Source organism: Vipera berus, assembly GCF_964194415.1.
Source record: "Vipera berus genome assembly, chromosome: Z".
Classification (NCBI taxonomy): domain Eukaryota; kingdom Metazoa; phylum Chordata; class Lepidosauria; order Squamata; family Viperidae; genus Vipera; species Vipera berus.
The window spans coordinates 14785114-14810370 of NC_138205.1; the positions used below are offsets into that span (position 1 = coordinate 14785114).

At 44.1% G+C, this 25257-nt stretch overlaps 1 protein-coding gene across 2 annotated transcripts in view; it reads left to right on the plus strand.

Annotated features, from left to right (window-relative positions):
• The first annotated feature begins 22805 nt into the window (after positions 1-22805).
• The window catches only part of LOC308678447 (BICD family-like cargo adapter 2), a 30446-nt gene continuing 27994 nt past the window's right edge, over positions 22806-25257 (plus strand). For both annotated transcript variants that reach the window (XM_081345648.1, XM_081345649.1), the window contains exon 1: positions 22806-23210. In XM_081345648.1, the coding sequence (XP_081201774.1) occupies positions 22902-23210 (309 nt within the window). In that variant the 5' untranslated portion in view covers positions 22806-22901. The remainder of the gene's footprint in view (positions 23211-25257) is intronic.

Consider the following 25257-nt stretch of genomic DNA (forward strand, 5'->3'; position numbering starts at 1 on the left):
CTTGGCAAGTGAGGTTTCCGGGCACAGCCTGGAGGTCCTATATAGTCTCTCTCCTCTTCCCCCCTTATCTCCCCTCCCCTCCTTCCTGTCTCTCTCTTCTCTCCGCCCTGCTAGTTAATTTAAGATGGGGTGAGAAAGATGGGAAGTAGACACCCCCCCACCCCCCAGATTTTCTAGTCAGTGAGAATGGGTTGTAATGGCAAAAACAAATGTTGATAGGGATACAGAATTTACAGAGCATGTAAGATGAAGCTGGTTGGTAGATTAATTGTTTATAGGGCAGATCTCAGCAGATGAAGCTTAGGTATGTTCACTACCTACTGAACTTCTGCCTGTCAGAAAGCTGGAAAGGAAGACAGAGGAAGATTTGAGAAAGCTCAAACATACTGTTCTAAGGTGCCACCAGACTGCCCTGGGTTTTTTGGCTACCATAGACTCACATGGTTTTCCTCCTACAGTATTTATTACTACTTAAAATGTCTTATTAGAGACTCTATGGGTCTTAACATCGAGTCAAAATTAATGCAGGATGTGAAAGAGAAGCCTGCCAGTCAAACTGCTGGATTCTTGCTTCTGCAGCCTAAGTTGTGGGAGGGACGGTGGTTAGAAGCTGTTAACCTTAAACCAGCATTTCACCCATGCAGTCTGGTAAATCGGTTTACAACATCTGAATCTCCTTCCCCATCACCGCCTCTATCCCTGACTTGGCTCGTACATTGCACTAAGCCTTGTGCTAGATACTAAAAAGGGTTTTGATATGGGTTCAAACTACATTTTTGGAGCACATTCTCCAAATACCTGGATTTTTACAACAGGACTTCTTCCTCCTAAGCTAAAGCAATGTTTCTCAACCTTGACAACTTGAAGATGGGTAGACTTCAACTCCCAGAATTCCCTGCCAGCATGGAGCACCCGTTGAGATTCTACACAAGAGAGGAGTAAGAAATTTGCATTCCACAAACATGGAGACATTAAAAGAAAAGTCAGTTGGCTAAAATGAATTGAAATTTGGCCAGAGTGAATTGAAGAGACTTATCCTGTGTAGAGTGTCAATGGGTGCTCCATGCTGGCAGGGAATTCTGGGAGCTGAAGTCCACCTATCTTCAGAGTTGTCAAGGTTGAGAAACACTGCTCCTTTGAATACTTCACAAGTTATTCGGTCAACTTATAACCATCAGAAGCTGATCTTCCCAGCGTTGAAAGCTGCTAGATGCAACTGGGCATTAATTAATTGAAAAGCCATTAAATTCTGATCTGGAATCTCATGAAAACCCTTATGAGAAGGATAAAAGCAGCATTGTCAAATAGGCTCCACCCCTTTTTGGCATGTGGATGCCGTTTTTACCAGTCTGTCACTCCTGCTGCTTAATGACATTGGACTAATCCTAATTTGAAAATGGGGGAGATGTTTCATTGGAAGTCAAGCAATTAAGGCCTTAATGCAACTGATTAGTATTATAAGCTTTTTCAGAAGCTATGTTCTGAATGTAGCTTATATCAATACAGGTAATCCTCAACTTACAACAATTTAATGACGTTCAAAATTACAATGCTACTGAAAAAAGTGACATGGCCTTTTTTCACAGTTACAACCTTTGTAGCATCCCCATGATCATGTGATCAAAATTCAGGTGCTTGGCAACTGGTTCATACTATCTATAACTTGCTTGACAGTGTAATACAGTTAAAACATGTAAATATGGTAACAAACTATGGCTCAGACGTTTTAGCATTTTTAAAGGTACATGGAAAATTTGGATGTTTAAGACATGTAGCTGAAATAAAATCAACAATTTAATTCTATTTGAAAGTAAAAAGACAAACGTTAATATGGATAATACGTATGATACATGGAAAAATTGAATTTGAATGTCCAATTTTGGAAAGTCAGTGGGCCCAAGATTTTAAGAAACCTAAAATATATTTCTTAGGATTGGAGTGAATTACCTGGAGTGAATTCACTATCACTGCATGTATTTTACTTTCCTCTGATTGTACTACTACTGTTTACAAGGTTCTTCAAATAATGTTTTAAATAGGATGAGAATCAGGGTTTTTCTGTGGCTGGTATAAAAAAGTTGGAGTCTCTTTGATGCAGATGATTTAGTTAAGCTCCTTTATGGATCCTTTTTGGATTTAAGTCATAATTTATATTAGAACAGCCTTTAGGGAAAACAGTTACATGAAATGCAATCATGAATGATACTATAAAAACACGGAATTTCATTTTTTAAAAAATGATTTCTACCTCTATCAGGGCTGGAATTTTTCAAAGGAAATTATAAAGGTGCAAAACAATCAGTGCTCCAAATATTAAAAAGTAGATCCAAGAAATGTGTTTCCTACCAATAATTGAAATCCATTTACGTTTTAAAAATGAGAAGATGGAGAAATAAGTTTCCTAATAGTACCGATTTAATATTACATTGAAGAATTTGGCTACTTCTATATTAATCCTGTATAAACCTTTCTCACCCACCCTTTTGAGTTCATTTCATTCACTACCACTGTGTGCATTTTACTTTGCTTTGATTGTACTACCAATGTTGTATTTTTTTTGTCTTTCTTTGTAAAAGTTTAGTAAATAAACATGCTTTTAAAAAATAATATACCATATTTGGGATTTAGCTTATGCCCAACCAAGTTTTTTTTTTCTTTTTTCTTTGTAGACCGTTTAACTTTGCTTCCCTTTTGTGGGGGGTGGGTGGATGCATCAACACAGCTCCTGTTTACCTGCATTCCTTCAAACCTGCCTGTTTAATTTCCGGCTTCACACCTGGCTACCTCTTGAGGAAGCTGAAGGTGAAAGGTGAGAGACTGAAGGCCAGATCTCACAGGTTGGGAAATGGTTGGGGGGAAGGGAGATGAAGGCTGGAGGAAAGGCAGGCTTATTGATTTACAGGTAGTCCTCAACTTACAACAGACTGTTTAGTGACCGTTTGAAGTTATAAAGGCACTGAAAAAAGTGACCGATGACCATTTTTCACATTGACAACCATTGCAGCATCGCTGTGGTCACATGATCAAAATTTAGATGCCTGGGACCTGATTCCTATTTATGACAGTTGCAGTGTCCTGGTGATCACCTTTCGCAACCTTCTGACAAACGGTCAGTGGGGAAGCCAGTTTCACTTAACAACCATGTTGTTAACAACTGCAGTGATTCTGCAAGAAAGGTCGTAAAACAAGCCCAAACTCACTGAACAAACGGCTCACTTAGCAACAGAAATTTTGGGCTCAATTCTGGTCGTATGTCGAGGACTACCTGTATTTAGGAAATTTATATGGCTACCCAACTCATGGTGATTCCAGGCAGCTTACAAAAACAAAAACTCCGATACAAAACCCACATAACTCTCGGGAGACAATGATCAAACCAACCACTTGCTAGGGTTCCATTTCACTCAGGGGTCTCCAGGTCCGCAGTCTTTAGGGCTTTTCAAAAGAGTGTCAAAGTGGGGGCCAATCTTATCTCCATGGATATGATGCTTCATAGGGAGTGGGGGGCACCACGGCCCTCCTTCTTGGTCCTGCTAGATCAGCGGTTCCCAACCTTTTCTATACCCCGCACCCTTAAAACGCTTCTGAGGTATTCTCGCACCCCTTACAAAAGTTCAGAATAACGGAAACGAATACAACTATATATAACTATAATTTTGAAAACTCAAGTTTTCGCACCCCCTGGAATGTTGTCTCACACCCCTGGTCGGGAACCCCTGTGCTAGATGGACCTCCTTAAAAGAGGGGACCCCTAACTGCCTGCCTGTTCTGGTGGGTCACTAGATGTAACTGGGAAAGCACAGTCTTTCAAATAACCTTGGCCCAGGTCATGCGGGGTGACAAAGGTGACAGCCAGCAGATTGAATTGGACCTGGAAGCAAATCCACAGCCAGTACGGCTCCTGCAAGAGAAGTGACACGTGTTCAAATTTAGACTTGCAGAAAACCACGCGGTTCTATAGCATTTTGAACCAATTGAAGCTTCTCGATACTTTTTGTGGGCAGCCCCATGCCAGGTGCCTTGCAGTAGTAAAAACAGGAAGTGACTAGGGCAGTGGGTCTCAACCTGTGGTCCGCGGACACCTGGGAGGCTTCAATGTCATTACAGGGGGTCTGTAAAGGCTTGAAGAAATGTTATCATTTAATTCTTGAGTTAAGGCTTGGTGGTTCGTGGCCAGAAAAGGTATTTAAAGAGGTTTTGTGGTGAAGAAAATGTTGAGAACCACTAGATTAGGGCATGGTCTGTGAGCAGGGCTAGATTCATTTCTGAGGTGGGGGAGGGGAGTGCTTTTTTTAAAAAAAGGCCTTTCAGTCACAGAACAATTCAATGCTGAGCCATAGCCTAAACATAGCTTATTTATGAAACCTCATTCTCTGCTATTAACTGCACTGGTTAGATTCTCCAAACAGAACAATACAGTTGTAAAATCACAGAAGAGAAAGCTACGGTACCTGAACTTTTGGGTACTGAATTCTCCCCTTGAATTGTTCTTGCTAATGAGAAGCTATTTCTAAATTCACATGGAGCTGGACTTCCTGTAACTTAAGATCATTCTTTTGTGTCCCACTCCTGAGAGACAAAGAAGACCAGAACCGGGCAAACCATATGGCCTTACGTGTTGTGTACATGCGGTGTATATTAATAACTTCCTTCTTACAAAGCCAGATGTAGTTTACTGTAGGGAACATTTGGGGAGAAAAAAGATCTTTTAAAAAAGAAATTTTCCCATCCTAGAGGATTATATATCAGTGGGACAGGGTGTCTTATAGAAGTGGCCCTCCTAAAATTATCCTGCCTGCTTTGCAGAGAAAGAGACCCCTATGTAGGCAGTCCTTGACTTATGACTGTTTATTTAGTGACTGAAGTTACAAAGGCACTGAAAAAGTGACTTATATTTTCCAGACTTGTAACTGTCGCAGCATCCCCATAAATCACATGATCAAAATTCAGATGCTTGACAACGGACTCATATTTAGTGTCCCAGGATCATGTGATCCCCATTTTTGACCTTCTGACAAGCAAAGTCAATAGGGGAGCCAAATTCACCTAACAACCGTGTTACCAACAACTTCAGTGATTCACTTAACAACTGCGGCAAGACAGGTTTGTAAAGTGGGGCAAAATTCACTTAAATGTCTCACTTAACCACAGAAATTTTGGGCTCAATTGTGGCCGTAAGTCGAGGACTACCTGTACAAATGGGCAGCTTAACTATTTGATATCAAAAATGATGAACACATGATAGAAAATAATTGCAGTGCAAGTGCTTTGGGTTTTCCTCAAATACATTTTAAGCTGTAGTCAGTGTGAGATTGAATATGCATTAATAAACCTCTGCATAGATCCAGGGTCAATTGGATTTTGCTTAAGTGGCTGACCTATTCTTTTCTGGCAGCGGTTTGCATGGTACATATATAGTCCTCGACTTTTGACCATAATGGAGCCTAGAATTGCAGTCGTATGCCATACTGGTTATTAAGCAGGTCACCATGTGGCTGTACCTGCTTTTGTGACCTTTAATGTGTCAATCATTAAATGAACGCCATGGTTGCTAAGTGAATGCTACAGTCATTAAGCCAGGGGTCTTCAGATTTGGCCCTTTTATGACTTGTGGACTTCAACTCCCAGAATTCCTCAGCCAGGCATGCTGGCTGAGGAATTCTGGGAGTTGAAGTCCACAAGTCATAAAAGGGCCAAATTTGAAGACCTCTGCATTAAGCAATCGCTGTGGTTAAGTGAACCCATTTTACCAACGGGTGTCTTTTGCTGGAAACCAGAAATAAGTACCAGTTTCTGGCAAAAAAAAATGTGGTAAATCATGGTCACATGACTGGGACATTGCAAACAGCTGTAAATGCAAACCAGTTGCCAAGCACCCAAACTGTGATCATGTAACCAGAGGGGTGTCAGAACTTTGAATCTGGGTCATAAATTAAAAGCAGCAAAAACAGGAGGTGGGGTTGGCTAGCTCATAAGTAAAAGGGGAAAAAAGGATAAGTCTCTTTGTGAAAGATGGTGGGAGAGTAGCAGAAGAGAGGGAGAAGGTAGCAACACCTTAAAAAAATCAGTTCTGTTCTGTCCAGTTCTCAGAATCTATTGGACAAGTTCCAGGAGTTCCCTTGGCAAGGTTTTTCAGGAGTGGCTTGCCATTGCTTCCTTCCTAGGGCTGAGACAGATGAACTGGCCCAAGGCCACCTAGTTGGCTTTGTGCACAAGGTGGGACTAGAATTCACAACCGCCCAGTTTCTAGCCTGATATTTTAACCCAGGGTTTCTCATCCATAGCAACTTTTATGAGGTGTGAACTTCAACTCCCGGAATTCTGTGAGCTATAGTCCATGCATCATGAAGTTGCTCAGGCTGAGGAACACTGCCTTAAACACTACACCAAACTGGCTGTCAACTCCTACTTTGTTCCTATCCTCCCCCCAAAGAGAAGATGGGTTCAGATGGATCTAAGCAAACAACTCATGGAACAAATTAAAAAAAATAGCTAAAGAAAGAAAGAAAGAGTAGGGATTATCTGCTTACTTTAGCTCTCCAGGATCAGAGTGTTGCAGCCAGGTGTCTTGCAGACACCATCCTGCAGCTGTTTTCTGTGATCTTTGAAAAATCATGGACAACAGATGTAGTCCCAGAGGACAAGAGAAGGGCAGAAAGAGGAGAGGAGCTGCTCGGATATAACTCCTAAATTGTATCGGAAGAGGAATGGGAGGGAAGAAAGGAGAGGAGAGAGGGAAGAGAGTAGAGTAGGGGGAAGGAAGTAGGAAGGTTAGAGGAAAAGAGGAGAAGTGGGGAGAAACGGGAGGGGAGTGGTGAGGGAAAGAGGAGAGGAAGAAGAGGGAAGTAGGAAAGAAAGGAGAAAGGGAAAAAGAAAGGAGAGAAGAGGAAAGAGAGAGAAGGAGGGTGGATACAGTGAAAGGGGAAATGGACGAGCAGCACCCAAACTTACGTGTATGTATTTATGTATTGCAGTATATTTGTTGATTCGTTTGTGGAAGAAATGGGAAAAACAAAGAGAGAGAGAAGGGCAAAAAACCAAGCCAAACCAAATAAAAACAACCCCAAGAAAAGTGCTAGCCGTTATAGAATAGTCAACTTGATGTCAATGTCAGGCAAATCTTTGGAAAAAACAGCTGCCATCTTGACTTTTTTGACCTTCCCGCCGTGGATCCCCTTGGCTTGCAGATTAGGATCAGGCTGAACAGCACTGGCAATGCAGGGAGGGGCTTAATGGTCAAGCTAGAGCAGGGGTGTCAAACTGCTGGCCCGCGGGCCGGATGCATCATAGCAAAACCGCGCCCACTCCATTGCCGGCAATGGCAAAAAAGTCATGATACGTCATGACACGTCATGTGACATTGTGAGTTTGACACCCCTGAGCTAGAGAAAGAACGAAGCTTCTCACTTGGCTGTCACCAGTTTAGTGCATGTCCATCAAATCAAATCCCTGTTCTCTGCCCTAGTTTGCTGTGTGGTGGTGATCGACCAGCTACAGGTAGTCCTTGACTTACAACCACAATTGGGACCAGAAATTTCCATTGCTAAGCAAGGGGGTTGTTAAGTGAGTTGTGTCCAATTTTACAACCTCTCTTGCCACAATTGTGAAGTGAATCGCTGCAGTTGTTAAGTTTCCCCCATTGACTTTGCTTGTCAGAAGCTGGTTGGTAAGGTTGCAAATGGCGATCCATGACCCCAGAACTCTGCAGCTGTTGCAAATGCATGCTGGTTGCCAAGGGGGCAAATGCTGAACACATGACTGAGGGGATGCTGTGATGGTTCTAAGTGCAAAGGCTGGTTTTAAGATACTTTTTAAAGTGGATTGTAACTTTCAGTGGTCACTAAATGAATGCTTGTAAGTTGAGGCTTACTTGTGTGGGAACAATCCAGAGAAAGAAAGATTTTTGGGAATATTAAAAAGGCAGAATTTATTTCCCCACAGAAATAATGGAAAAGACCTTTAAAAAGGTAGAAACTTCTCCACACACACACTCCCCCCAGCCAGACAACTCAGCAGAAACCAGCTTTTAGAAATGCAGATGTAATAATCCATTCAATGGATTATTGAATGGTGGAGGACTACCAGAAGATGGTAGAGGACAGGAAGGCCTGGAGGAATGTTGTCCATAGAGTCGCGATGGGTCGGACATGACTTCGCAACTAACAACAACAATAATCCATTCAGGAAGGTTGGAGCCCTCCAGCTAGGAGCTGAAGAGATCAGGAAGACAAAGACCCTTAAAATCTATATACCCCACCCAAACTCTAAGACAGGACATAGTAGGATTAACCCACCATCATCAGGATACTAGAAAGGCACACTCAGACTCAGGTCAAAGTTCATGACACAGGAACAACTCCAAGGGAAAGCCCAAGAAGGTATAAAAACCCATTGACATGTGCTCTCTCTTTTTTCCAGAGCCATCTTTCTGTCTGGGTCTCCTCTTCAATATACTACAACCTTCTTTCTAAAGCAGTCGCAACGATGTTTATTCCCGGCTTGGACTGGACCCTGATGAAGATTTTTCCTTCAACACTTGTGTTCAGACCAGGTCTCTGAGCCAATGATTGGCTTCAGTACCTGGCAGCAGAGAAATCCACAGGAAGGTAGGGTCAAAGAAATCAAGATGGCTGCTACAACCATGTGACCAAAGCCTCTTCCTTTTCATGTCCATATAAACAGGGGTGGAGTTTTAACTGATTGGTACCATCTTGACTTTTTTGTGTTTTCAGGAACATCCCTACCCAGTCATCAAGGATCCTCTACTTCTTTAGCAGCTGCCTTTTCCAGCTTGGACATTGATCCTCAGGCCAAGGCTGGGGGCTCTTCTGACAGATGGTTAAAATTGCAGGTCTTGCCATCTGCCCAAACCATCTCTGATTACACCAATGGGTGTTGGGTGGTTTTCCCTCCAGCTGGTGATGATAAAGGGGCAGCTTTGCCTGCCCGGGGACTGTGGACAAAATGGAGGGTCTTGCAACCGGCCGGCCAAATCCATTTTTTGTGGTTTTCGGCTGGCTCTTAGATGAGAGAAAATTAGAAATATTTGAGGAGAATGAAAGAGTAATTGCTTCACTTCTTTCCTGCCTGAACTGTTGAAACAGGATATTGTGTCATAAAAAAAACATACTCCTGTCCCTGTTATCTGAAGAGTTTTGATGATAAGAAAGTTAGCAGATGCTGTCAGAACATTTGTCATTTCTAACCACTCTTCTCTGGAAATAGAGCAAAATCACAAACCACAAGAATTGTGCAAATGGCAAGGACTCCCACCCCAATTATCAGTTAGCATCACAGTGGTGCGCTCAAAATGGATACCAGTTCTCCATCCTCCACCACAATTATTCACATTCACACACTAATTTGTGTGGGTTTCTCCTTGTTTAATCATTCAGAGAATTCTGGGAATTGACATCAACAAGTCATAAAAGGGCCATAATTCCCTATCCCTGAATTAAAGCAGCACAAAGGTTTGTCTTTGAATGATGAACCACACAAGGAATTATTTCCCATATTGGTCTAAGCCAGGGATAGGCAACCTCGGCTCTTTTATGACTCATGGACTTCAACTCCCAGAATTCCTGAGTCAGGAATTCTGGGAGTTGAAGTCCATAAGTCATAAAAGAGCCGAGGTTGCCTACCCCTGGTCTAAGCCATTGTGGGTTTTCCTTGGTTTTGGCTTGGCTTACTCAGCAAACCCAACAAACTGTGGTTTATTCCACACGTAATTAAGGAAACTATGGTTAAACTCAATGTATGAGTGTAGTCATTGTAGTCATTGACATCTACAATGACTGTGTACACAACTCACTACTATTTCACTTAACCATGATTTCTTAAATTAACCCAATTTCCTGAATTCATACAGCACAGCATGGTGTTGCTTCACATCAGCTTATCATATTAAGAAGTACACAGGTAATTTTTTTAAAATGCATTTTTTTTAAAAAAGCATTTACTGGTAACCATCATTGCTTAGTGCTTAAGAGATGTTTAAGTGCATAATAATAAATTCTTTTTATTATTCATGCATGTGTTTATTTTTTATTTCAATAATTTCTGCGCTGCCTTCTCACTGGACTCTAGGCACTTTACCAAATTAAAAGTATACAAACTCAATTCATTTCTCTCAGACTACAAATAGTCCTCCACTTAAAACCATTTGTTTAGTGACCCTTAGAAGTTACAACAGCACTGAAAAAAGCGACTTAGGACCAGTTTTCACATTTACGACTGTTGTGGTAGTCTGAGAGATAAAAGTTATTACAGGTATTCCTCAACTCATAACTGTAATTGAACCTGGAATTACAGTCATAAATTGTCATTGAGGCACACACATAACTTGAAGTAAAATTTCCACCTTTTTCACAAAGGTCATTAAGCAAACAAGGCAGTTGTTAAGCGAACCCATTCATTTGAATGGGTGCTTTTGCCGGAAAGCAGCGAAAAATGCCAAAAACTGGCAAAAAGTATGGTGAATTGTGGTCACATGACCGTGAAACATTCTGATGAGACATACAGATGACCCACTTGAGGGGGAAGGTGGGGGAAGGGCATTTATGATGGTTGGGGTGTGGTTTACTATAAAGCAAGGGCGTCAAACTGCCGGCCCACGGGCCGGTTGCATCATGTGGAGGCCACGCCCACCCCAGCTCCGGCAATGCAAAAAAAAGTTGCAATATGTCGCAACACGTCACGTGACGCAGCGAGTTTGACACATGTGCCATAAAGCATCCATTCCATACCTGTCATCACTTTAACAGGCTGCAAAAGATGAGTCGTTAAGCGAAGAATACCTTTGCTGTCTTTAAAATGCCTCCTGGTCATTTATTTATTTCCTTCTTTTTTTTTAATTGAAAAGTTTTACAGTACATTTTATTTTTAACAAAACAAAACCCCTCCCAACCCCCTCCCCTCTCCCCAACCCTCCCCAACACCTCCCTCCCTTCCCCCTCCCCCCTCCCCGACTTCCCAGAGCTAAATACAGGGTATAAAAATACAAACAATCATAATCTACCTTATGCAAACAACAATAAACTATTAAATCTATCGCACTTTAACTCTTATAAAATAACTACAAGCAATATAAATATCACATCAATACTTATTCAAATGCTAAATGAAACTTTTTAGTCCCATATTTATTCTGGATATAATCAGTCCATTTTTTCCACTCCACAATATAACTCTGTTGCGAATGGTCTTTCAAGTACGCTGAGATCTTTGCCATTTCCGCCAGGTTGGAAACTTTTAAAGTCCATTCTTCTATAGTCGGCAGTTCTTCCTTCTTCCAATATTGCCCTACTAAAAGTCTTGCTGCCGTAATTAAATTCAACATCAACTTAGTGTCCACAACAGTAGTATCAGTAATAATGCTCAGTAAAAACAATTGCGGACAATATTTCCTTCTTATGCCCATTCTTCATGTTAAACCCTGCAGGCGTGGTTTGAAAAGATGGCATTTTAATATCAATAGTAATTACTAGGCTTGTATGTTACCCAAGTCTGGGCAGTTCACAATGGATCAAACGATCACATTAAATGGATTAAAGATAAATGATGCCACTCATGATGAAGTGAGAGTGTTGTGTCCATAGTTAATGGGAGTGGTTTCCCAAGGCGGGAAAACCGGGTGCAGTTATTGGTTGTTACATTCTCGGCGGGAGATTCTGGGCCGGGGATTGGTTATGTTTAAATGCACCTTAGTATATAAGATAGGGCTCAACGGCTGTTAGCCAGTTGACCCATGTGCATTCAATAAACGTTCTCTTGTTCAACCTCGCTGTCTATGCTCGTCATTCCGGACTTAACAGTGGCGACGAAGGTGGGATCGACGGCGGAACAGCGAAGGAGCCGCGGAAGCCAGCTGAGCGAAAAGCGGGAAATTTGAATTGCAGTCAACCGAACTACTGCCGCGTCTAACTCACAGAATGGCGCAAGTCGGATCCCTGAAGGAGTTCGACCCGAACTACCCCGAAGACTGGGAGGAGTACGTCGGCCAAGTCGAGGGGTTCATGCTGGTCAACGGGATAACGGAGGACCGAAAGAAAGCGGCGGCTCTTCTCACCATTAGCGGCACGCCGGTTTACCTGGTTGCCGTTGGCCTGTGCCAGCCCTTGCCGGTCTCCAGCGTGTCGTACGCCGACCTGTTGGCCAAGCTAAAGGTCCACTTTACTCCAAAAAGGTCCGAACTGTTTTGGCGAAGGATATTCGAAAAACGGAACCAACGGCCGGGCGAGTCCATCACACAGTTTGTGGCAGCAGTCAGAGAAGCGGCCCTGCGTTGCAAATACGACAACCTCGAGATTCGCATCAGGGACCGAGTAGTTTTGGGACTGCGAGACGAACACTTGCAAAACCGGATAATCGCAAAGCCCACAGGCACGCTGCAAGAAGTCTTAGACGAGCTACTCACGTACGAGTCCACAGGCAGACGCGACCCCCCCTACAACAGCATGGCTGCCTCGGCCGAAATAAACCTCGAGAGCCATGTGGACGGTGGGGAGGTGGACTACCAGTGGGAAGCCGACGTTGCAGAGATCGCCCGAAGGTTCGGAAAAATGGCGCCGAGACCTCCACACTACGACGGACCCGACCAAGGAAGAAGACAGCAGACCCCAGCACCACAACGACCCCAGAGGGACAACCAATCCAGGCCTCATGACCCCGAAGCGAGGTGCAGCAGCTGTGGCAAAAACCACCTCCGAGAAACTTGCAGGTTCCGGAACGCGAAATGCCGAGGGTGCGGAAAAACGGGCCACATCCAGGCCATTTGCAGAAGCCGACCGCGCGACAACCGCCTCCACAAGCTCGACGCATGGGCCACAGGTGAGGTAACCCCCAAAGGGAGTGGCGGAGAGACCCCAAGACCTAAGGCACGCACTTCCAACCCTGGGCCGGGGGTGGGGGTCAACCACGTGGGAACCCCTAGAATTAATCATATTCTGAGGCCTAAATTAAAAATTGGAGTCCAACTGCATTCCCTGCAAGATGGAAGTGGACTCAGGGGCCTCAGTGTCTATAATTTCTAGCGACACCCTCAAATACATCGAGAGGAAAAGCGGCCGTAGAATTCCCCTAAAACCCACTAAACTACAGTTAGCCGACTTCCAAAAACCCCCCATTGAATTAAAGGGCGAGGCCACGATTAAAGTAAAATATAAGGGGTTTAATGGATTTTTAGACCTCTTAGTCACTGAGGGCCAGAGAACCAGCCTAGTAGGCCTCAATTGGTTCCCGGCCCTGGGAATTTGGGTAGGGGGAATTAACACAATTACTAGCAAGACCCTCAAAACTGTCTGCGATAACTTCGCAGACGTGTTCGATGGGTCGTTAGGGAGGTACAAGGGACCCCCCATTACATTTAATTTAGACCCCGCTGTTAGGCCCATCAGGCTTAAGGCCCGGAGGGTGCCTTTCACCCTTAAACAAAAAATCGAGGCCGAACTAGATAAGCTAGTAGGCCAGGGCGTCCTAGAACCCGTAGAGGGAGGCCTCTGGGAGACACCAATCGTCACACCCCTTAAACCGAACGGGGATGTGAGGATTTGTGCCGACTATAAAGCCACCCTGAACTTAGCAATGAAAAAACATGCTTACCCGGTCCCGACGGTGAAGCAGGTCCTCGCGAGGATCCAGGACGGCGCCATTTTTGCCAAGCTCGACTTGGCGCAGGCGTATTTGCAACTCACTGTGTCTAAGGAAGCCGCCGAGGCCCAAACGATAGTTACCCACAAGGGGGCGTTCCGCGTTCACAGACTTCAATTCGGAATAGCAGCAGCTCCAGGCATCTTCCAGGAGGTGATGGAGAGGACATTAAAGGGCATACCAGGTGTATGCCCTTACTTCGATGATGTCCTAATCGCTGGAAAAACTGAAGACATCTTAGCAGACAGGCTGGAACAGGTACTGGGGAAATTCAGGGATGCAGGGCTTAAACTAAAAAAAGACAAGTGTTGTATAGGGGTAAAATCAACTGAATTCTTAGGATTCAGAATTGATGCCCAGGGTATTCACCCTACTGAGGGAAAAATTAAGGCAATCAAATTGGCACCAGAACCCAAAAATAAGGCAGAACTACAAGCCTTCCTAGGTTTAATCAATTTCTACCACACCTTTTTGCCTCACAAAGCAGCCATTGCTGAACCTTTACACAGGTTGTTAGATAGGCAGACACCTTGGCAGTGGCAGGACAAGCACAGAATCAGTTTCCAAACATTAAAGGACATCTTGTCCAGTAACTCCACAGTCACCCACTTCATTGAAGACAAACCAATCTTCCTAGCATGTGACTCCTCTCCTTATGGAGTAGGGGCAGTCATAAGCCACATGGATGACCAGGGTCAACAGAGGCCTATTGCATACTATTCCAGGACTTTGACTAAAGCAGAACGGAATTATGCACAAATTGACAGGGAAGCCTTGGCCATCGTGGCCGGCGTAAAAAAGTTCCACGACTACCTGTACGGTAGGAACTTTACAATTTACACAGACCATAAACCCCTCCTAGGGCTATTTACCACAGATAAACAGACACCCCAAATCATGTCCCCAAGGATGCTGAGATGGTCAATTTTCCTTTCAGCTTACACATTCTCTATTAAACACAGGCCTGGCAAAGAGATGGGGCACGCAGATGCCCTTAGCAGATTGCCACTAGCAGACACTGGCACTGAACCAGCACCTGTGGGCCAAATCATGTCGCTACAGGAACTCTCAGAATGCCCCTTGACAGCCAAAGACATTGCAGCAGCTACCAGGAAAGACCACATCCTTAGCAGAATAGCAGCGTGGGTACAGGGGGGGTGGCCTAACAAGAATCCTGACCCCAAATTCACGCCATACTTTAGAAGGAAGGACGAATTGTCTTCACACCTGGGATGCATCCTGTGGGGGAATAGGGTTGTCATTCCAGAGGGCCATAGGAACGCAGTGATGGGGGAATTGCATGAGGGACATCCAGGGATTGTCCGAATGAAAGCCCTGGCAAGGAGTCATTTATGGTGGCCTGGGTTAGACACAGCAATCGAGGACAGAGTAGCCGGGTGCTATCAGTGTCAACGGTGTAGGCCAGAACAAGCACACACACCTGTACATAAGTGGGAAGTGGCTGTTGTGACTCAGGGCCAGCCTGTGGGTCCGGCAGCCGGCTCAGATGTCTCGGATGACTCAGATGAGGGGGAGGAGGAGTGTGTGGAAGACGAACCGGCTGATGATGGTTTGGAGGCTTCGCAGAGCCCCCAGCCGGGGCCCTCTTCTCAGCTGCGTGAGCCCGATAGTGCGGAGGATGATGACCCACAGCTGGCCCTGTTCAAGGACGCCCGACGCAGGAGGCAGTCGAGCAGGACCAAACAGAGAAAGGCTGTGGGACTCCTCGGGAGGAGGCACAGGGAGGCCACGCCCTGATCTCTAAATAAAAGGAGTGTTTGGGGAAGGGCTGGTTGCTGAAAGCAACCCTTCAGTTTGAGGATTCAAGTTCCAGTGTTTTGTTTCTTGTTCTGTTGTTTGAGTAATAAATCTTGGCAGACGCTTTCCAGCCTCAGACGCTCTCCAGTCTCTACTGTTTGAACAGGGGTTTGCCTTATTGCAAGGCCGGTAGCAGGCTGGTTCAGAACAGTGGCTAGGAACCCTTGGTCTCGCATTCATATTGATTTTGCAGGCCCATTCCAGGGCCTCACATTCCTAGTTGTCGTGGATAGCTACTCCCGGTGGTTGGAGGTCGTGCCTGTTAAGTCCATGACTTCAGCCAAAACCATACAGGTCTTGCGGGGACTCTTTGCCACCCATGGGTTACCTGACGTGATTGTTTCTGACAATGGGCCCCAATTCACATCCAATGAATTTCAGGACTTCCTCAAGGCCAACTGGATTAGGCACGCGACATCAGCACCCTTCCACCCCTCCTCCAACGGATTGGCTGAACGGAACGTCAGGACAACCAAAGACGCCTTAAGAAGAATCATCCAGGGGAATTGGCATCAGAGACTGGCTCAGTTCCTGTTGGCCCAACACACGACACCTTGCACGGCCACAGGGAAAAGCCCAGCTGAAATGAGGTGGGGCAGACGTCTAACGACCAAATTGGACAGATTACACCCTGACAGGCTACCAGCGGAACCTGAAAGAGACATTCCGACCCGGTCTTTAAATATTGGGGACACAGTCTGGGTGAGGAACTATGGGCAGGGGGATAAATGGTCACAAGGGGTAGTCATTGATAAAACTGGACCGTTATCGTACATAATTGAGGGGGAAGGGAATCAGCTGATCAGGAGACACATCGATCAGCTAAGGAAAAGGTCCCCTGAAATTGTACAGACCAACAATGACAGGAGCATCACTACACCAGACAGTGCATTCAGTCATGACCAGTTAAGGGCAACATCAGGGGGTGAGGGAATGGGAATACAAATCAGGGCAGCTGAAGCAAACCCCCTTAGTAGCACAGCAGAAACGGAACCTCGTTCCCAGGGCAGCCCAACAGAGTCCCCTGAACAGCCCAGTGTACCCCAACAACCCATAAGTGTGGCCTTGCCAGAGTCAGTGCCACAAACCACAGGGCCTGAAGCAGAGTCTAACAGCAGAAGAGTAGACACCCCAGTTGTTGGCACAGCCGGCAGATACCCAGCCAGGAATCATAAGCCACCAAGTTACCTAAAGGACTATGTTAAGTAATTAACATTTATCTGGGGGGGAAGGGGTGTTGTGTCCATAGTTAGTGGGAGTGGTTTCCCAAGGCGGGAAAACCGGGTGCAGTTATTGGTTGTTACATTCTCGGCGGGAGATTCTGGGCCGGGGATTGGTTATGTTTAAATGCACCTTAGTATATAAGATAGGGCTCAACGGCTGTTAGCCAGTTGACCCATGTGCATTCAATAAACGTTCTCTTGTTCAACCTCGCTGTCTACGCTCGTCATTCCGGACTTAACAGAGAGCTCTCTCTCTCTCTTGCTGAAGGCCCGGGTGAGGTGGGGGCCATCTGGATCTTGTGGGGCTGGGGGGGAAGAGCCTCTTTCCGAAGGTCAGGAACCACATGCGGTTTGCAAGATGTTCTAAAAATAGGAAGTGTGTGCTTCCTTCTCCTCAGAAATCATGCCCATTAGATGGAAAGAACTGTCAATTTTTTTTCCTCCAGCTTTTGCTCCTTAACATTAACAAGGGGTCGATCTGCAAACATTAGAGGCGGGCAACAGTCATCTGCATGCATTAATAATTTCCCTGCTTATTTCTGCAGAGACTGAGTTGCTCTCAAGAGCAGATTCTTCCCTCTTAGTTAGCAATCCTAGTATGGATGCGCTTTGTCAGCCCTTTGCTTCCTTGGCAGTAAACAAAGACCAAACAAATCGTAATCAGTAGCTCTTGAGTCTAAATAAATGATGGATAGGCCTGTACTCCCCCCACTTGGTGGCACGTACCCTTGGCAATACATTCAAGGAAATTATTATTATTATTTTTCTCCTCTCTTCTGGGGAAGGGAAAAAGCAGGCTGGAGCCAGGAATATTGATCAAGCATTTCAGATCTGAACTCTGGAACAAATGATTGAGACGCCAACATTTGCAGGAGTGACAGTCACCTTCTGAGTGGGAATTTTCTTGTAAAATAGAGAAGGAAGTTACTGCTCTTGAACTGGGGAAGGAAGTGTGTGTGGGGATTATCTTCCCAGCAACTCAGGTAAAATGCTGGAAGGACCCCCAGATGTTGGGGGATTCAGGTTATCTTTAAAAAGCAGATTTTGGGCAGAAGTCATGTTAAATTTTAATCTCTCTTGCCTGCGAGTGCTTAGGTCAGCCTGATTTGGCAAGAGCCAGTTTGGGCTAAAGCCTTGGTGGAGCAGTGGGCTAATGCCTCCTTAAGTAACACCAGCTGCCTGCAATTAGTGCAGGTTCGAGTCCCACCAGGCTCAAGGTTGACTCAGCCTTCCATCCTTCCGAGGTAGGTAAAATGAGGACCCAGATTGTTGGGGGCAATAAGCTGACTTTGTAATAATGCCACTGGGGGGGGGCGAAAGCCCTAATAAGCAGGCATTTACATAGAATGAAGGCTATTGCTAAGCACATTGATTTGTGCTTTAGATTGTAAGCTGCCCTGAGTCTTCGGAGAAGGGCGGGATATAAATGGGATTTTTTTTTTAAAAAAAGCACCAGGCTAGAAGCCAGGAGACGGTAAATTCTAGTCTTCTAGTCCTTAGGCATGAAAGCAAGCTGGATGACTTTGGGCCAATCACCAGGAGACAGTGAGCTAGTTCCACCATAGGCATCTTATTGGCGGGGTCCTTAAACGTGGCCACTTTAAGACTTGTGGACTTCAACTCCCAGAATTCCAGCATGCTGGCTGGGGAATTCTGGGAGTTGAAGTCCACAAATCTTAAAGTGGCCACATTTAAGGACCCCTGTTATATGGTCAGGAGACAGATTTCTTATATGAGACATCTTATATATAGACATCTTATGTATATTATCATAGGAGAATATATGGTCAGGAGACAGGGCAATTGCAATTGCAGTATTTTATTATTTCTATTTTATTTTAATATTTAATTTTAATTATCACTTTAGAAACTTCCTATCTCCCTTACAGAGGGGCTCTGGACAAGTACAAATAACATATCAAAAACATAAAACCAGAAGATCAAAATTTAAAATAGAGGCCAGGATAGTTAAACATTGACATTAAAAATTAATTTGTTTCTCCTTATTTTTGCCAGAAAGGCAGCAGGAAGACAGCACCCCTGCCCCCACAACAGAAATGAAGAAGGCGGCAGTAAAGGAAATTTAGGGGCATCAGTGAAAACTACCAAGCTGCTATTTCCGATAAAGAGGTGGCAAGGTGTGAAAAAGGATTTGATAAGATAAGATAACCTTTATTGTCATTTTTTACTGTGGGCGCAACGGCACACATCAAAAATGAAATTTAGTTGCCCGCTCTCAAAGTGAAACACATACATGACACACACCTAAAACATACTACATACAACATATGTATAGACCCACATCTCTACATATAAATAACAAATAAATATTAAATACTGTCCATCTTGAATATATAAGGGAAGGAGGAAGCCTGAGAGTTCACAAGGTTAATGCTGTATGGAATGAAACTATGGCTGAATCTGGATGTTTTGCTATGGATACCACGAAGCCTCCTCCTCCTCCCAGAAGGTAACAAGGAAAACAGGTCCTGAAGAGGATGAGTCGTGTCCCAGATAATCTTACAGACCCTGCTCAAGCAACGCTTCTGTGCTATGTCCTGGATGGGAGAGAGGGAACTGCCAATGATCTTTTCAGCCATCCTCACCACTCTCTGCACTGCCTTCCTGCTTCCAAACCAGGCTGTGATGCTGTATGACAGGATGCTCTCGATTGTTCCCCTGTAGAAAGTGGTCTGGACAGGGGAAGGAAGATGTGCTTTTCTCATGCGACGCAGAAAATGCGGGCACTGCAGTGCCCGCTTCACCAGTTTCTCACTCTTGGAGAGAGAAGAGTTGACACATCCAGCCAATTTCCCACCACCACTCAAAATGGGCTCAGCCCTCTCATGGAGATCATGGGCAAAATTAATTACACATATAGATGGTCTTCTTTTATTACTCTCAAAATGTTCATACAAGAGTTTAAAAACCCAAGTGAGGGCAGCTACAGGATACCAGAATAACAGAATTGGAGGGGACTTTGGAGGTCTTGTAGTCCAACCTTCAAAATCCCTCAAGCAGGAGACCCTGTATACCATTTCAGACCAATGATTGTCTAATATCTTCATAAAACCCTCTAGTGGTGCAGTACCCACAACTTCTGGAGGCAGGTTGTTCCACTGATTAATTGTTCCCACAGTTAGGAAATTTCTCCTTAGTTCTAGGTTGCTTCTCTCCTTGGTTAGTTGCCATCCATTGCTTCTTGACCTGCCTTCAGGTGCTTTGGATAATAGGTGATCCCCTCTTCTTTGTGGTAGCCTCTCAAATATTGGAACACTGTTATCATGTCACCCTAATCCTTCAATACCCCAAGGTCCTGAGCTTTTAAATAAGGTTGTATTTTGGCTGCACTTTTTTGTTAGTAAAATTGCCATATATATTTGAAGCAGATTTTTTCCCCCACCAACATGTCTGGGAGTGAAGTTTATCCTGTATATTCTTGCTGAGAGGTTAATCTGGGCTTCTTGGCCTCCAGTTAAGCTTTAGCTAAGTATCTGAAAAAACTAATTAGCCAGCAGTTATAGCAAAATCAAGGTTATTAATCTGAACAAAAGTCATTGCAATCTAAGCAGAATGGCACTCCTTGGTAGAATAGATTGCATTTTTTTATATATTGTCTGATATTTTCCTTGATCTGGTAGTAGAGCTGGATATTATCAATCAAGCTTTAAATTTGACAGCTAGCCAGAAAGTGAACAAAGTAGTTTAATGTTTGCATTCAGCAGGTGGATATCAAATTCAGCCATTTTATACCTACTGCAATAAAAATGTATTGCTTGTTTTTCCTGCAGTGCTGAAAGTTTAGCTTTAAAATCTACAGCAGGCCTAAAAATATTTTTGGAGTAAATTATTGAGGTTAATACTTAGAACATCCAAGTCCACAGCTTGGGACTTGGATTTTTATTTTTACACTGATGAAATTGTTCCTATCTCAGTTCCATCACCAGAATTAGATTATTGAATTATTCACTCAAATGGTTTCTGCTTGATACTACATTTATCAAACTTAGCCTTTTAGACCAGGGGTTCCCAACTGGGGGTGCGAGACGATATTGCAGGGGGTGCAAAAACTTGGGTTTTCAAAATTATAGTGTATATGCATAATTTGTTGCTATTATTTTGAACTTTTGTAAGGGGTGCGAGAATATATCAGAAAGCGTTCTAGAGATGCGGGGTATAGAAAAGGTTGGGAGCCACTGTTTTAGACCAAGTGGGAATTAGGCCAGTTGTTTAATGTTAATCCTGACTTCAAAGTCTAGTTCATAATTGTTTTCTCTTACAGCTCTTTAGTTTTTTGAGATTTTTCTTTTACATAATGTTGATCTTGGATATATATATGAAAATGACTTAAGAAATGTTAAAATAATGAGGTTGCTTCCTAACTAATGGGGTGAAAAATTGGCTTTAATTTGAATTTTATTTAAAGCATATTTCCAATTGTGCTTTTAGAAATACTATGACTTGATTAAAGATCAGCTAACTTCTGTCAACAACAATATAAATACTGTTTTAAGGGAACTTCACATATCATAAATTTTGCCCACATGATAAAAATCTCTCCTTTGTTTTCTGACATTCAGTCAATATTTTTAAATCTGACTTTGGATGCAAAGTTAATTGAATCAAGCCATAAAAAAATTATTTTCTGGTTTCTTGCACATAATTTTGACCACAGTAGCAGTTTTACTTTATCAGCTTTATCTTCACAGCTGCCTGCCAAAAACTGAGAATTATAAATCTCATTATCATGCTTATAAATGCCATTTATAATGCTCATTTTAAAATAAACTGGCCTAAGAGCCAGTTAGGCCTAGCGGTTAAGGCAGCAGGCTAGAAAGTGGGAGACTGTGAGTTCTAGTCCTGCCTTAGCCTTGAAAGCCAGCTGTGTGGCTTTGGGCCAGTCACTTTCTCTCAACTCAGCCTACCTCACAGGATTGTTGTTACAGGGAAAATAGGAGGAAGAAAGTGTGGTGGATATGTTAGCTGCATTGAATTATTTGTAAAAATAATAAAGGCAGGATACAAATACATGTTATGTCATGATCCAGTTTATTTTATTGTCAATGTTATCCCTCCTTTGCTGTAACTTTTAATGCTTGTGTTTATCGATGTACGTATGAAGATTTCCCCAGAATTTCTGTACTGTTTCTTGCTTTGCTTGGTGCGGGGTATTTTTAAACTTGTTTTACTCAATATGCAGTCCATGTGGATCTACGGATGGGAAGAATCAGAACTGGATTTATTAATTCTGTCACAAAACACAAGAGATTGATTACATTTGAGGGTCAAATATAATCTAGTGGCTAAAGAGAGAAGAGTTATAAATCTCAGTTCCGCTGTGAGACCACTGATGTCTGTAACCAACCGATTCTTTCATCTCTAGTTTCCAAACTTCAGTAGGAAATTGCAAAAGGTGCTTGAAAGCCTTTTGTAACCTTTGCCGTAAAAGGCAGGAAACAGGAAATAAACAGGGAAACCACTCGGGGAAAAAAAGAAATAGAAAATGCAGCCTAAACTGGTGCTTTGACTCGAGAGTTTCAATTCCACCTGGATGGCCCTGCTCACCTGGCATTTCCCATCTGAAGGATGAGAGAACTCCTTTTGGTGGGAAATAATTTTAGGCTGCGTGACCCAATAATCCAAAAAAAAGTGGTTTGACCTAGAAAAAGGCTGAGCATTTAGAAAACAGGCTTGAGAAGATGTTTTTCCCTGCCTTTAAGCCACAGGATTCGGTTGCTTTTGTGCTACACCAAGGCAGTGGAAAAACCGCACTGTCAGAAGTTTCCCAGGGGAGGAGAAAAGCTAGCAACAGGTGAGGCTGTGAGTTAGAAAAGGTGGAGCAAGCCGCGTCAAACCTCACCTGTTCACCTGGGAGGGTGGAGGCTGGAATCGGGAAACAAACAGCGAAACCTGATCAGAAGGAAAGGATCTGGAGATTGCCTAGGCTAATTCTCCAACTATAGAGCCTTTGGTGGACCTCAGCAGTTGGAGCCTTGGATGGCATAGAATAGATCACCTTCAGCTTTCTTTTCTCGAAGATGCCTTATTCCATGGGAAAATAGGACAATCCAGGTCCTGCATGCCAGGTCTTTCTCTGGCCTTTTGAACCCACCTGAAACCAGTGAGACCAGCATCCTGGCTTGCAAAATCTCCCCACTCTAACCAGTCTGAGGGACAGGTCTTCCTACACTACTCCAGAGACTCTATGGCTACATGACTTCCTTCAGGAACCCAGAGGAAGAGGCCCTTCGCAGCCCTTTCCCTCTGACTCCCCCACCAGCTCTGCGGGATGAGTACTACCCTTTTGGGGATGAGGGCCAGCCCCCCTTTAGCGGGGATGCTGCTGCGGCCGGAGCCGCGGGGGAAGGGGATCCCGAAGACACGGATCTGGGGGTGCTGCTTCAGAGGAAAGAACAGGACTTGTTGTTGGCAGCAGAATTGGGAAAGATGCTCCTGGAACGTAACGAGGAACTGGAACGACGCTATGATGAACTGATGAAGGAACATTTGGAAGTCAAAGAGGTGAGGCACTGTGACCGGAGTAAAGAGCAGACAGGAGAAGACCTGATATGGACCAAGATTCCTTCGTCAGATGCAAAATTGCTAGGGTTAGGGTTGAGGTTAGGATTAGAGTTAGGTTGGAGTTGAGGATGGGATTAGGGTTAGGTCTGAGGTTGAGATTAGGGCAGAGGTTGGAATTAGGGTTAGGTTTGGGATTAGAGTTGGGATTAAGGTCATGGTTGGGATTAGGGTTGGGATTAGGCCAGTGGTGGGATTCAAATATGTCAGCAACCGGTTCTCTGTGGTGGATGCCGCTTTCGGAAGTCCGTTCTGGGCCTGGGCAACAAAAAAATTAGCTACCGGTTCTGCTGAAGTGGTGAGAACCAGCTGAATCCCACCACTGGATTAGGCCCCATCATGTTCTCTCTGTCCAGCATATTTGGCTAGGTTGCTATGAAAAGAAAAAGAAAGTCTGAAAGATAGGATTTTCTTATGTGCTGTGTTGTATTGTACTTTCTCAGCAAAGTTCTGGATTCAAACCCACCCCTTCTTGCAATCCCATCCTGGAACTCTTTACCCTGTCTGCTTCCCAGGTTTGTTTTTCCCATCCTTATGGCCCAGAGTTTATCACTGGGATTTCACTGAGCATCTACACCCCAACAGCCTTCAAACAACCAACCATATTTTATTCCTTGTTCATCTCTTTGATTTCTTTCCAGGAGGGAGACGACACATTTAGTTGAAAAATAACTTTGGTTGCATAAGGGCATTCTTTGAAGCAGGAGTGTTCTTGTGGTCTTTTTCTTCCATAGGTTTTCTCATAGGAGGGGTAGCAGTTTGACCTCTATAGTGATATCCGTGGTTCTACTGCTGTATCTTCACGCCCTTCGTTCTGAGCACAGATGCGTGCCAGCATCCCCATTCACTCCCTTGTATTTGCACCTATTTTTATTCAGCACCTAGTAACCGCTCATTTTCAAAACTTCTTGTTTTGAAATTGGTTCATGCTTTGCTTCTCTCTTCTCTTCCATCATTCAATCGTTATTTATTTGACTTTATGAACTGCCCGATTCCTACTTCTGGTTGATTTGCCCAACTCTTTGGAGCGGAAGAGCTACACAGTGGCCTCCCACAAGCTATGGACAAACATGAACTTGTGACATTTAGAGTGGAATTCTGAACAAAATAAAATAGTGCGCAGGTGCATGCACCAGCTGCATGTAACTCCACAGTGTGTTCAGGAGTGTGAAGCGGAGTTGCTAAGGAAAAGAGGCTGTGCGAAGTGAACTCCAAAACCCTATACAGGTACTTTAGTCCTCCACTTATGACCGCAACGGGGACCCAGAATTTTCATTGTTAAACAAGATGGCTGTTAAGTGAGTTGCATCCAATTTTACAATCTTTTTTTTGCTACGGCTGTTAAGTGAATTACTGCAGTTGTGAAGGGAATCACACGGTCGTTAAGCAAACCCTGCTTCCCTCCAATGACTTTTTGTTAGAAATCAGCTGGGAAGGTCACAAATGGCGATCACATGACCCCAGGATGCGGCAACTATCTTAAATGCATGCCAGTTGCTAAGTGCCCAAATTCACACGATGCTGTGATGGTCGTAAGTGCAGAGGACCAGTCATAACTTTTTTCCAGTGTCGTTGTAATGTTTGAGTGGTCGCTAAACAAATGGTTGTAAGTTGAGAACTAGCTGTATACCCCATCCCAACATAACTCACTGCTGTCGACTGGATCCTGAGGGTTGTCTTCCGGAGTTATTTACTAGAATCACTGGAAGGGCCCAGCCACTCCTGCTTCCAGAGGCTGCCTGTCTCTTGTCATCAGATCATGATTTACAGTTTCATCCCATTGCTTTTCGTGTCACAAAACATGAGAGTCAGGAGCTTTCTTTGGCAGAAGCTTATCTTTCCCCCACCCCCCACTCCCAAGGGCTGTTTCCACTCAGAACTGCAAATCAGAAAACATTTCCAACAGGCTTCAATATATGACTTAACAGGAATGTATGAAGTGGATTTACATTGTGCAGCTGCTAGTCCTTATGATCACAAATGGGACCAG